Source organism: Scyliorhinus canicula, chromosome 9 (genome assembly GCF_902713615.1).
Source record: "Scyliorhinus canicula chromosome 9, sScyCan1.1, whole genome shotgun sequence".
In the NCBI taxonomy this organism is placed as follows: domain Eukaryota; kingdom Metazoa; phylum Chordata; class Chondrichthyes; order Carcharhiniformes; family Scyliorhinidae; genus Scyliorhinus; species Scyliorhinus canicula.
Window position 1 is genome coordinate 21,296,768 of NC_052154.1, and position 13,678 is coordinate 21,310,445.

A 13,678-nucleotide genomic window follows, 5' to 3' on the forward strand; every position below is an offset into this window, starting at 1 on the left:
CCGATGCAGGGGCGTGGGGCTGATTGGGGGGGGGGCCTTGTTTCTTCGTGATGGTCCGCGGTCCGAGTCCGCCATGGCGATTGGCGCGGCCTCCAGCGCGGACTTGGAACCAGAAGTGTGGGGGCACATATTCGCAGCTAAAGCTGCATGAAACTCCCGGGTCCCTGCTAGCCCCCTGCTCTTTATTTTTTGCAGGAAACTGGGAGTGAAATGCCAGCGTTTTAACGCCAGCAGTGGACATAGCCCTATTTTGGGACAATCCAGTCCTCTGTCTTTCTCATACAGGCTCCTAATCTCCATGCATAAAGAACTCATCTTGTAATTGCCTCCCAAATATAATTTCCACTTGGAGGCTTCAGCAAAGATCCCTCTCCAAGGTTTCAATCTCTCCTTCCAATGTTCCTTTTTCCTGGGTCTCTGCATATACTGGAGTTTCGTCTTCCTCACACAATTGCAGGTATTTGGCTGCGCCAAACTGAAAACCAGTACTCCAAGGACCCACAGTAGGAAATCACCAACCTTTGACTGCCTCCTCAGAATGTCTGGTTCCTCTGAAGCCCACCTTGCTTCATGCTTGCTCCACGCAAATTTCTCTCATTATTTCCAGATCAAAATACTCTGCTCCCTACTTTGAACTGTACTTTAACAGGACTTGTTCCAGATTCCTGTCCTTGTCCCTTTAACTTGGTCTGCTCCTGGAACCACTCCCTGGTTTGGGAACCTCCTCTTGAATTGGGACCTGCTCCCTGTCCCCCACCCGTGTCCAGTTCCCTGGAACACCCTCTCCACAATGGCATTCCTCTTCCAGGCTGCTGGGCCTCCATTTCACACAGTTTCACTTTAACTTCTGCGCAGGGCTGGCTTCCCAATCAAAAAATACAAACTGTGCATGCTCCCAGGACCGATTCTCAGCATTAAGATGTGAAATGGGTCAACTGCGCACGAGTGGCCATGTTACAGCCGGTGCATGCTTAGAAACCCCGGGTCGAGGGCAGCATGGTGGCCTAGTGGTTAGCACAACCGCCTCACGGCGCTGAGGTCCCAGGTTCGATCCCGGCTCTGGGTCACTGTCCGTGTGGAGTTTGCACATTCTCCCCGTGTCTGCGTGGGTTTCGCCCCCACAACCCAAAAATGTGCAGAGTAGGTGGATTGGCCACGCTAAAATTGCCCCTTAATAGAAAAAATAATTGGGTAATAATTGGCCTCACGGTAGCATGGTGGTTAGCATCAATGCTTCACAGCTCCAGGGTCCCAGGTTCGATTCCCGGCTGGGTCACTGTCTGTGTGGAGTCTGCACGTCCTCCCCGTGTGTGCGTGGGTTTCCTCCGGGTGCTCCGGTTTCCTCCCACAGTCCAAAGATGTGCGGGTTAGGTGGATTGGCCATGCTAAATTGCCCGTAGTGTAAGGTTAATGGGGGGATTGTTGGGTTACGGGTATACGGGTTACGTGGGTTTAAGAAGGGTGATCATTGCTCGGCACAACATCGAGGGCCGAAGGGCCTGTTCTGTGCTGTACTGTTCTATGTTCTATGTTCTATGTAATCTAAATTTAAAAAAAAAAAAAGAAACCCCGGGTCCTCTAGGAGCTAGAGTTTCAAGCTACCAACAACTGTTAATTTTAAGGTAAATATTATTTCCTTTGAGTCTGTTAACTAGACTTGCACAGGGAACTGAAGGGCGGTAACAATGAACTTCAATATCTATCATTATAATTTTCAAGTTTGATAGATACAGGTTTCATACACTGCTCTGTTAAAATGCTCAATATTTCCTTCATTGACTAGCCTACTGCACAACCAGTTCCGAGGGTGAGGTTTTCCAACCCCATTTTCGGTGGATGGGAACGCCAGTGGGGGCTTTTACACCATTGGGACATCCCGTTCCCATTATCACCGCCGCCAGTGAAGTAACAGGGTTCCCATTGTCAGACGTTTCAATATCATTGGCTGGTTTCCCCGCTGTATTATCCCCCTCATGTAAGGAATTCCCACCACCTCCCATCGTCCTGCCGGGGTGACATCTTGTCAGCAGGGTTTACAACAGCTTTTGACAAAGAGGGTTGCATGGGTAAATACAGCCCCAGGGGGAGAGGGTCAGGCCTGGGTACTGCCCCTTGCCACCACCCCGGAAGCAGTGTCGGGTGAGGGCCAGTCTTGTGTTTGGTGGTGTGGAGTGGGGATGTTTACGGCTTGTGTTTGGCGGGGGTTGTGGGGGGTGGAGGGGGGGGGGGGGGGGGGGTCCTTTTTCAACAAAAAAAAATTTGCTTTTTCAGATATTCAACCTGGCAGGAACCAAAGTTGCTGGCGGAGCAGTCTCATTCAGAGCCCATCCACAAAAATTGTGTGACCCACCGCTTCCATTTTGTTCCCACCACAGTGCTTGAAAATTTGGGTGGGAAAGTCGACAAGGCAGCTAACAGGCTGCCCTCTGCTTTTCCTGCCTGAGACAATACTTGGGGAGGGCGGGGGTGGAGGTGGGGGAGGATCTAAACTTTCCGCTCCTACTCTTTTACACTCTGTATAAAAACACGAAAGATAAAAAGACAATCTATTTGAGGTTGACACTTTTTTCCAGTGTACAATAGAGTTTGAATATCGGAAGGGATTGCAATAGTCAGCTGTGTGGTGAAATCTGATGGCACATTTTCAGGCAAGTGACCTCTGCGCTGAACTATGGCATGGTGCTGTGGTCCAGCGCAGAGGAAAACCCTCCTCACTAACATCTGATATAGCACCTAATCAACTTCTTTTTAATTGTCACAATTCCATTAAATTTGACTTGCACACAATTTTGTTTTGCAGAGTTTGCACCTAGAATCATGGGTGAAGAATCGCCGGAGGGGCAGCGTGAATCCCGCCCCGTCGTCGGCTGCCGGATTTGGCGGGGGCTAGAATCACGTCGCGCCGGTTGGGAGCCGTTGGCAGCGGACCCCCGGCGATTCTCCGCCCCGCGATGGGCCAAGTGGCCGCCCGTTTTCGGACAGTCCCACCGGCGTAAATCAAAAAAGGTCCTTACCGATGAGATCTGGCTCTACGGGTGGCCTGCGGAGTCCTTGGGGGGGGCGTGAGAGATCTGGCCCCGGGGGGGGGGGGTGCCCCCACAGTGGCCTGGCCCGCGATTGGGGCCCACCGTTCCGCGGGCGGGCCTGTGCCGTGGGGGCACGTTTTCCCTCCGCACCGGCCGCTGTGACAGTCCACCATGGCCGGCGCGGAGAAGAACCCCCCTGCGCATCTACTGGGATGACGCCAGTATACGCTGGTGCCAACTCGCGCCGGCCAGCGGAGGTCCTTCGCCAACAGTTGGCGCAGCACCAAGCCCTTCGGAGCCAGCTGGCGCGGCGCCAGTCCCGCTGGCGCCGGCCTAGCTCCTGAAGGTGCAGAGGATTCCAGGCGGCCCGACGACAGAGTGGTTCACGCCATTCCTTGGCGTCGGTACGGCCCGCCCCGCCGGATAGCGGAGAATCCCGGCCCATGTCTCATTACACAAATAGAATTTGATAGGAAAATTGTCAGTTATTTTGGATTCTGGCGGGAATTAGAACAGTAAACACCAGAATAGATCTGCGTTAAAAATAAAGACAAACAATACCAACACTTTGTTGCATAAAACGATAAGTACCAAAACTCACTGTACCTATAGAAAGGGCCGTTTCCTTGGAGTCTCCAGTGATCATCTTTACAGCAACTCCTGAATTTTGAAGCAATTGAACTGCTCTCCTGACTTCATTTCTCGGGGGATCAATAATACCTATCAGTCCCAAGAAGGTAAGTGCACCTAATTCCTGCCCAACCGCTAGTGTGAGCACTTGGAAAAGCAAACAGGAAAATACTCATTAACACCAATTTCTGTCTTTATTTAATGTCTAGTATATTTAATGTGCTATGCATTTGGGGCCAATATATACGGAGATAATATGCAGGGTACTTTGGGAGCCCTCGATTTACAGAAAGAAGGACTTGATGTTCACCCATTTGTTGCAAAAGGTATGATCTTAGTAGGCATGAGAAAAGAGCTTTAACCTTTTGGGGGCCATTATATAACAAAATATTGGTATGGTTAAAAAAAAAATTGGGAGGTAGGATTTATGCTCCCATTTCTGTCAGGCAGGATCAGCAACCAGAATGGAATATCCCACGGGTGGCCCAAATCCCGTTTCATGCTGATGTAAAGGCATGACATGACTATCCCCAACCCCCTTCGCCAGTGACGCAACGGGAATACCGCCACGTTCAACGTCAGGAACCTCATTACAATAAAGTTGCATCTGACTATCAGGCCTCTATGCCTGATAATCCCCTCTTCACCCATTACATTACCCATTCACATCGGCATGCCCTCATACTGACATGAATTGCAGTAGGTCTCCCGTGGCATGCACCTGGTGGGCAGAACCCACCAGAGAATATCAGGTGAGTGCATCACTCGGAGTGGGGATAGCATGCCCAGACACTGCCTGCAGTTTCTTGGCGGCGCCAGAGGGCAGTACTGGGGTGATGTGTTGTGTTGGGGGATGGGGGGGGTTGTTCTTACTTCTTTGTATCAGGGCGGCCTTGAAAAATGGCATCCCGCATTTCTGGTGGCCCTGACTGAGCTCACCCCGGCCAGCATGACGTCGTGGGACCCATCCCTTGGGAGCGGTGGGTCACACACATTAACAAGACAGCTTAGAAAGCCACTGTTGGGGCTGGTGGCTTCAATGCCACCTTTCCTGCCCGGTGTGACACTGCGCAGAAAAATGGAAAAAGTTCCGCCCATTATTTTGCAAAATAACATTCAACATTTATCCTTTTATCATGGTAGACATTACTTTAGAATGAAAAGACATTACAAAATAAATGTAATTTTTCTTTACAAAAATCATTATTTGAAATTTAACACAGAACAGAAGACCCTACCACGTAGGCCCTCCGCTCCTAGTTTTGCTTGTTGTTGGATGTATATTGCCTTTTGCTGTGGTGTGAGGGGTACGGGCATGCCACCATTGCTATAATTGCTACAGTACTGAATAACACCCTCATATGCACCCTTCATGAAGTAAATGTCTTCAGTTTCCTTTAAATGTCATATAAAAACGGTTAGTGCTGTCTTAGACATGCGGCTAAATAACTGAAAATATCTCCCAAATCCCATAGTTCCTACCTGACTCTTGTGGGCACACTTAACGGCCATCCATTTCTGATCTGAGCTAAATGGATATTCCTTCTTCCGTGTGTAGCTTTGTCTAACATGATCAAGGTCCATCTTCAATTCAAAATGCAAGACATTAGATTTTAAAATCGAAAGCTGTTCAATAGTTAAATCAAGTGATCTATTAATTTTTCTTCAGGCCCGTTTGCATTGGATCAGAATTAAAATGATATGCAAAAAACATAAAAAGGTAACCAGAAAAGATGTTTAAGATGCTCCTCCTTGGGTACTTTCATTGTCGTTTTACCCTGTTATTTTCCCATTAAGCTCATATCATTTTATAGCCTGTCAAACAGGGAACTTTCCTTTTGTCTGTCTCAGCCAACCCGTCAACCTCTCAACCTGACTGAGGTAGGAAAACTTGTATGCATGTGAGGAGTTGATAACATGTCGGGAGGTGGGGACAGGTCATGATAGGATTGGAGACAGTAGGAGCACAGTAGGAGATGATGGTCTTCCTGGGCCACTAACAATACCACGATTCTTAACTTCTGGATCATATCTTTTTTATCCTCCTTTCTCCTGCCAGGTTATTCATGATGCTTGTTAAAATGGATTAAAAGTAAATAAGCTCATTTGTAATAGAGGGGTGCAGTCACCCTAAAAGCAGTTACCACTAATGGGTTCTGGTATTTACAGGTGAGGGAATGGGTTCCAGTATTTACAGGTGAGGGAATGGGTTCCGGGATTTACAGGTGAGGGAATGGGTTCCAGTATTTACAGGTGAGGGAATGGGTTCCGGGATTTACAGGTGAGGGAATGGGTTCCGGGATTTACAGGTGAGGGAATGGGTTCTGGTATTTACAGGTGAGGGAATGGGTTCTGGGATTTACAGCGAAGGGAATGGGTTCTGGTATTTACAGGTGAGGGATTTTGTCAGGAAGCAGATCCAGACCTTTCCCTACCTGCCACCCCAGGGGCTGCAGGACAAGGTGGTGTCAAAAACAGGGGTAGGTGAGGGTAGAGTTTCAGAAATTTATGAAGAGTTGATAGACTGGGAGGGAGCCCCGATTGGGATAGTGAAGCGTAAGTGCAAGAGTTAGGAAGGGCGGTGGAGGCTGGGCTGTGGGAGGAGGCTTTGAGGAGGGTGAATGCATCCTCATCGTGTGCTAGGCTTAGCCTTATTCTGCTTAAAGTGGTTCACAGGGGACACGTGACTGTGGCTGGGATGAGAAGGTTTTTTGAAGGAGTGGAGAATAGGTGTCGGCGGTGCGCAGGTGGGTCCGGAGGTAACGGAGTGGAAGGCGGGACAGTGGGGTGTTAGACATTGGGCAAAAGCAAATTACTGCGGATGCTGGAATCTGAAACGAAAGAGAAAATGCCGGAAAATCTCAGCAGGTCTGGCAGCATCTGTAGGGAGAGAAAAGAGCTAACGTTTTGAGTCCAATGACTCTTTGTCAAAGCTAACATACAAAATGGGGTTTCTGTGGCTATGACTCATCTTTCATTTCTCACTCGACAGTATAATTATTCCCCATTTTGTCTGTTAGCTTTGACAAAGAGTCACAGAAACCAAGGGGAATGTGTGCTAATGGTAGTCCCCAGAGAGGACAAAAGATGTGAAAGGTCAAACAGCAGGGAAACTAACATCAGAGGATGAACTGTAGATGTGGGGGGAGGGGAACGGGGAAGCAAAGAGGAGAAAGGTGAAGGAAAGGTGGATAAGATTGGAGGGAATTAAATATATATTAAGAAAGAAAGAAATATAGTATAAATACAGTATAAATATTTCCCACTTACCCTGTCTGTTAGCTTTGACAAAGAGTTATCGGACTTGAAACATCAGTTCTTTTCATTCGCCTACAGATGCTGGCAGACCTGCTGAGATTTTCCAGCATTTTCTCTTTCGTTTCAGATTCCAGCATCTGCAGTTAATTGCTTTTATCCAGTGTTTAACGCACTGCCACCTCTCTTCCAGTGCCTATCCTGAAGAAGTACTGCACTTCTCTCCCACAGGATTTCTGTAAGTCCCTCCCCCACTATCCAACTTCACTGCTTTCCATTTCTCTCTTAGTGTTGGACAAGGTATTTACCAAGATTCGTTTCCACAGCCATATTTCCTCCCTCAGTGACTGTCTACGTCTCCGATTTACCGCACGGGGATTTCAACTCAAATTCCATGCTGCATGTAACCTCCAGGATTACAGATACCTCCAGGATATACAACATTCTTCCAACTACTGCTCTCGCCGTATCCTGAAAGCCACTCTCAGTGCCATGCGCCGCCACATGAAGACATTCAACACCTCTCTCCAGCAGCACCATCTTACTCTCTCTCAAAGCTGTCCCTGTCCCCAGTTTCATTTCATTCTTCACATCATTCGACGCCTTAACAAGAATCTTTTCCTGTCTCTTACAGATGTTAAGGAACGCAAGCTTTTAAAAAAATAAATTTAGAGTACCCAATTCATTTTTTCTAATTAAGGGGCAATTTACCATGTTCAGTTCACCTACCCTGCACATCTTTGGGTTGTGGGGTCGAAACCCACGCAAACACGGGGAGAATGTGCAAACTCCACACGGACAGTGACCCAGAGCCGGGATCGAACCTGGGACCTCGGCGCCGTGAGACTGTAGTGCTATCACTGCACCACCGTGCTGCCCTAGGAATGCAAGCTTTACCCACTCATCAACACCACAGCCCATCCCAGGCCCTCCACCAGTCCCAATCCCTCGTACCCCATTTCTCCCAGCCCCAGCCCTTGCTGCGTGTTCACCATACCCTCCGACCTTCCCCTCTCTGAGGCTAAGCGTGCTGTTATCAGCAAAGGACTCAGCTTTGCACCCTTACGTCCCCGCCTCAATGAATTCTGGGCTCGACATGATGTTGAACTCTTCTTTCGCCGCCTTTGCCTCCATGCCCACTTCTTTGGGCAAGAATCCTCCCCCCATTCCGCTGATCCTTTCATGTGCCTCCAACATTTTGCCTCAAGTGGACACCCCCCCCCCCCCCCCCCCCCCCCCCGCCGGGACAATTACCAACCCTTGATCTTTTCAGTGAGAACTATCGACGGGACATTGGCCGTCTTAATTTTTCTGCCCCCCTCACCCATTCCAACCTCTCTCATTCCGAACTTTCTGCTCTTCACTCCGTCAGGTCTAACCCCGACTTTGTCATCAAACCTGCCGACAAAGGGGGTGCTGTTGTCGTCTGGCGCATTGACCTCTACCTCGCAGAAACTGAGCGCCAACTCTCCGATACTTCCTCTTACCTCCCTCTGGACCATGACCAGACCACTGAACATCAAACCATTATCTCCAACACCATTAACGACCTCATTTCCTCCGGGTGCCTTCCCCCTACGGCTTCCAACCTCATAGTCTCCCAACCCCGGACAGCCCGCTTTTACTTACTTCCCAAAATCCACAAAAAGGACTGTCCCGGCAGGCCCATTGTGTCAGCATGCTCCTGCCCCACCAAACTTATTTCCTCTTATCTTGACTCCATCCTCACTCCTCTGGTCCATTCCCGCCCCACCTACATCCAGGATTCCTCTGATGCCCTGCGTCATATTGACAGCTTCCAGTTCGCCCTAACTGCATTCTATTCACCATGGATGTGCAATCCCTCTACACCTCCATCCCACACCAAGATGGACTGGGAGCTCTTCGCTTCTTTCTCGAAAAGAGGCCGGACAATTCCCATCCACCACCACTCTCCTCCGTCTGGCTGAACTTGTTCTATCTCTCAACAACTTCGTCTTTAACTCATCTCACTTTCTCCAAATCAAAAGTGTAGCAATGGGTCCTAGCTACGCCAGGGGGGTATGTGGAATATTCCTTGTTCCAGGCCTACCCATGACCCCTCCCACAATTCCTTTACCAATACATTGATGACTATTTTGGTGCCGCATCATGCTCTCGCCCGGACCTGGAAAAATTCATCAACTTCGCTTCCAGTTTCCACCCCTCCATCACTTTCACCTGGTCCATCTTAGACACTTCATTTCCCTTCCCTGATCTTTCTGTCTCCATTTCCGGCAATAGACTATCCACTAATATTCACTACAAGCCCACTGACTCCCACAGCTATCTGGACTAAGTTCTTCACACCCTACACCCTGTAAGGACTCCATCCCTTCCTCTCAATTCCTTCGCCTCCGTCGCATTTGTTCCAAATATGCCACTTTCCAAAATCGTGCTTCGAAAATGTGTTCCTCCTTCCTCAACCGTGATTTCCCACCTATAGTTGTGGACAGGGCCCTCAACAGTGTGCGGTCCATCTCCGCGCCACTACCCTCGCCCCCTCCACTCCCTTCCAGAACAAGGATAGAGTCACCCTCATTCTCACATTTCATCCCACCAGCCTCCGTGTGAGAAGCACAATACTCCGCCATTTTCACCAACTCCAGCGTGACTCCATCATCAAACACATCTTCCCTTCACTCCCTCTGTCAGCATTCCACAGAGACCGTTCCCTCCGAGACAATCTAGTCCACTCCTCCACCATGCCCAATACCTCTCCCATCACCCATGGCACCTTCCCATGCAATCGCAGAAGGTGTAACACCTGCCCCTTTACCTCTTCCATGCTTAACATCCCAGTCCCAAAACACTCATTCCAGGTTAAGCAGCGTTTCACTTGCATCTCTTCCATTGGTCCATTGCATTCGCTGCTCCCAATGTGGTCTCCTCTATATCGGAGAGACAAAACGCAGACTGGGTGATCGCTTTGCTGAGCATCTTCGATCTGTGCGCATTCAGGACCCTGACCTTCCTGTTGCTTGCCATTTTAACAAAAGACCCTGCTTCCATGCCCACATGTATGTTCTTGGCATGCTGCAATGTTCCAGTGAAGCTCAACGCAAACTGGAGGAACAACATCTCATCTTCCGGTTTGGCACGCTACAGCCTTCTGACCTGAACATCGAATTCAACAACTTCAGATGATCAGCTCTACCCCACCTCGACCCAACTGTTTTCATTTCATTTTATCTGTCTTTTACCATTTCTTTCTTTCTTAATATATATTGAATCCCCCCCCCCCCCCACCCAATCTTATCCACCTTTCCTTCACCTTTCTCCTCTATGCTTCCCCCTTCCCCTCCCCCCACATCTACAGTTCATCCTCTGATGTTAGTTTCCCTACTGTTTCACATCTTTTGTCCTCTCTGGGGACTGCCACCAGCACTCTTTCCCCTTGGTTTCTGTGGCCATTAGCACCCGGTTTCCCTGGGTTTCTTTCATTCTCACTCCACAGTATAAATATTTCCCACTTTCTCTGTCTGTTAGCTTTGACAGAGAGTCATTGGACTGGAAACTTTAGCTCTTTTCTCTCCCTACAGATGCTGCCAGACCTGCTGAGATTTTCCAGCATTTTCTCTCTCGGGTGCTGGACATTTATTTGTTTTGATTATTTGTATTCCTGTTTGCTTGCATTCCCGTTCAGAATGAACCCCGACTATGTCTCAGCTCATTAGCTGTGTTTGAATAGTTAAGTTGTAATGAAAGCACTCAGCTGTTCAGACGAGATTGACATCACTTAGCGGCATTTAAAAAAATTTTGTGTTTTGCCAAAGGGCTCTCCTTCCCAGCGAAGATAGGTGTCCAGCTTTTAAGAAATGCTGATCAGGTAGAAGTACTTTGGCTTAACTTGTAGATAATATTCCACTTGGCCTACAGTTTAAAATATAAATTTTTTTTCAGCATTTACCTTCATGGCAAGAGCAATTAATGCACCCTCTGTTGGCTGTCCTATTAATTTGTCTTCTCTGATGACAGCATTATTGCATACACATCCAGCCTATGAGCAAACAAATTATAGACATGAGGTCCCAGCTCTAACCCTTGTGGCACTTCACCAGTAACTGACCTTCAACTTGAAAATGATCAATTTATTTCTACTCTGATTTTGGTTCTTAAATACTCCTCTATCTCTGATAACAATTATACAGTTGATCCGCTATGTATTTTAATCCATTGAGTGTTCAATAATGACATTTGCTGTATTTAAATGAGCTTCCCGACCTGACCATGTCCTGTTCATTGCGAGCTAATTGTTACTGTATGAAGAGAATATCTTTACTATACAACATACGGCGACGTAAGGACTTTTTCGTTCACCTGTCTGACACTAGCTCTCATCTTGGGCAACAATTGTTCTGAGTGGCAGCTGATGCAATGTATTGTGTCCACAGAGGAATCCACACGTGAGGCTAAAATCAAACATTTGTTTATTGAACAGGAAACTATTTACACATTGTGCACATTTCCGAGACGGGACTTCTCTGCTCAGTTCCCACTCGGGACGAGCTTTTATACATAGTGTCCATAGGTCCGCTGATGTGGCCCCCCGCCCCTCAGCGAGGCATGGGAAGACTAATTGGTCCGACCTCGTAGGTCTTGTATGGGTTATAACATAATGCCTTTTGAAAATCCAAATATGCAGCATCCACTATTTTCCCCTTTATCTCGTGGTTACGTTGTTGAAAAATTATAATGGATTTGTCAAATGTGATTTCCTTTCCATGAACCATGCAAGCATACGGACCATGTTGACTCTGCTGAATCACATTATGGTTTTCCCTGCCACCACTTCCTTAACAATGAAATTCAACACTTTCGTGAGGACTAATGTCACACTGACTGGCCAGGAGTTTCCAATTCTTTCTCCACCTTTCTTGAACAGCCGAGTTATATTTCCTATCTACTAATCTGCTGCGACCATTCTACAATTCCTCAAACTCTGGAAGATGGCAACAAATGCATCCACTAAATCACAGCCCCCTCTTTTAAAAATCTAGGATGCCAGCCACCAGGTACAAGGTATTTGTCAGCTTTTTAAAAATATATCTTTTTATGGATTTGTCAGCTTTTAGTCGCATTAATTTCTCTAGTACTTTTACTTTACGAATATGAATTACTTTAACTTCCTCGCCAACATTATACCCTTGGTTCCCCAATTTTGGTGTGTTTTGTGTCTTCCACTCTGAAGACAAAAATATTTACCAGTCTTCTCTACCATGTTCTTATTCTCCATTTAATTTCTCTTGTCTAAGCCTCTAAGGGACCAATCTTTACTTTTGCTATTCTCTTTTTACATACTTAGAGAAGCTTTTCAATCTGTTGTTATAATTCTTGGTTGTTTCCCCAAGACTCCATTTTCTCCCTCTTGATTTTTTTGATCATCCTTTGTTGCTTTCTAATACTCACCCAGTACATTGGCTGACTACTTACTCTACAAGTGGCACTCATCAATAATATACTCATTCCATTAGCGAGAACAGCAATGAGGGTGCAAAATACGGTGAGATCGGGAAACAGGATTCCTGTTGGCGAGATCGTGCTTCCTGATTTTCCAGGCCCCTCGCCGGTCACGTAACGAGGATCCCGCTGGGTCAGGTCGGGAAGCTCATTTAAATACAGCAATATGTCACTATTGAACTCTCACGCCGGAAAAAAATGAGAAGCTGGCCGCCTTTCCTCCGAAGGGAATATCAGAAGTGAGCGCTCGTGTCACAATCACCCTCAAGGGATCAATTGCGGAAAGGGCACTGGAGGGACACAGATAATTGCAACTCGCTCAGAGGATGTGGCGGATTCAGTGTTAGCACCTCCCAAGAGTGCGTTTGTTTGCAGGCCTGAGCTGTCCTTTATAGCTGTGAGCCAATAGGTTAAAGGGATCCGTTTGCAGACATCGCATCCAGTGTCCTCCTTGCTGGGCTTGTGGTGATATCACCACTATGGGATTGCCCTTCTGGAATGGCAGCTGGAAAGTTGGTGGCAGCAAGTTAATCGACAGGGTCAGTCCAGGGATATACTGCTGGAGAACCTGCTACCTCCCTGATGCCAGAGGTCCAGTGCTGGAAAAGATTGCATCTGTCCTGGGGAACGGTGGACCACCTGTGCCACTTAATGCAACAGTTGACACCACATGGGCTGGGAGGTCACCCATTGGCTGTGGCCCTGAAAGTAACTGCTGCTCTGAATGTCTGCGCCAGCGGCTCGTTTTAGGGCAACACGAATGACCCGTGTGGCATATTCCAGTCTGCCGCACACATGTGCATAAAGGGAGGTTACAGATCCCACATCATAGTGGTCTTCTGCGCTCTGTGCATCCTGGCCCTGCAGCATGGAGAGCAGCTTGACGGGGAGGAGATGGAGGAGCGCTACTTCTCCAAGGATGATTAGCATTGTGGAGGAGGGCAGCAAGGGGCAACCTGTGGGGGAGATGGCGGAAGGATATCAGGTGATGGCCGCAGTGCTAGGGATTTCGGGTTAGGGATTCCCTCATCGTCTCTCGATTTGGGGACAATCAGGACTAGGATGTGAAGACCTCTCCCACCCAAGGTCTGACATCCTCTCACTACTATGGTGCCTGCGGGAGGTCATTGTGATTGCAGCTACAGTCATGGGCAGCGTGCTAAAGCGAATGGCTAGGCGCTGCAGGAGAATGGTGATGACTTGCAGTGAGGACAGAGCGATGCTCCTCGCATCCTCAGCCTGCCTGACAATGCTGAATGCGACCTGCCATTAAACGGGCTGATTTTGAC

At 48.1% G+C, this 13,678-nt stretch overlaps 1 protein-coding gene across 2 annotated transcripts in view; it reads right to left on the minus strand.

Moving 5' to 3' along the window:
- The window catches only part of LOC119971145 (calcium-transporting ATPase type 2C member 2-like), a 138,242-nt gene that overhangs the window by 17,490 nt on the left and 107,074 nt on the right, over positions 1-13,678 (minus strand). The window contains exons 15-18 of one of the 2 annotated variants that reach the window (XM_038806317.1): positions 10,840-10,929; positions 5,139-5,240; positions 4,895-5,051; positions 3,633-3,803 (exon numbers count right to left, since the gene is read on the minus strand). In XM_038806317.1, the coding sequence (XP_038662245.1) occupies positions 3,633-3,803; positions 4,895-5,051; positions 5,139-5,240; positions 10,840-10,929 (520 nt within the window). The remainder of the gene's footprint in view (positions 1-3,632; positions 3,804-4,894; positions 5,052-5,138; positions 5,241-10,839; positions 10,930-13,678) is intronic. The other variant, XM_038806318.1, reaches the window with a different exon arrangement.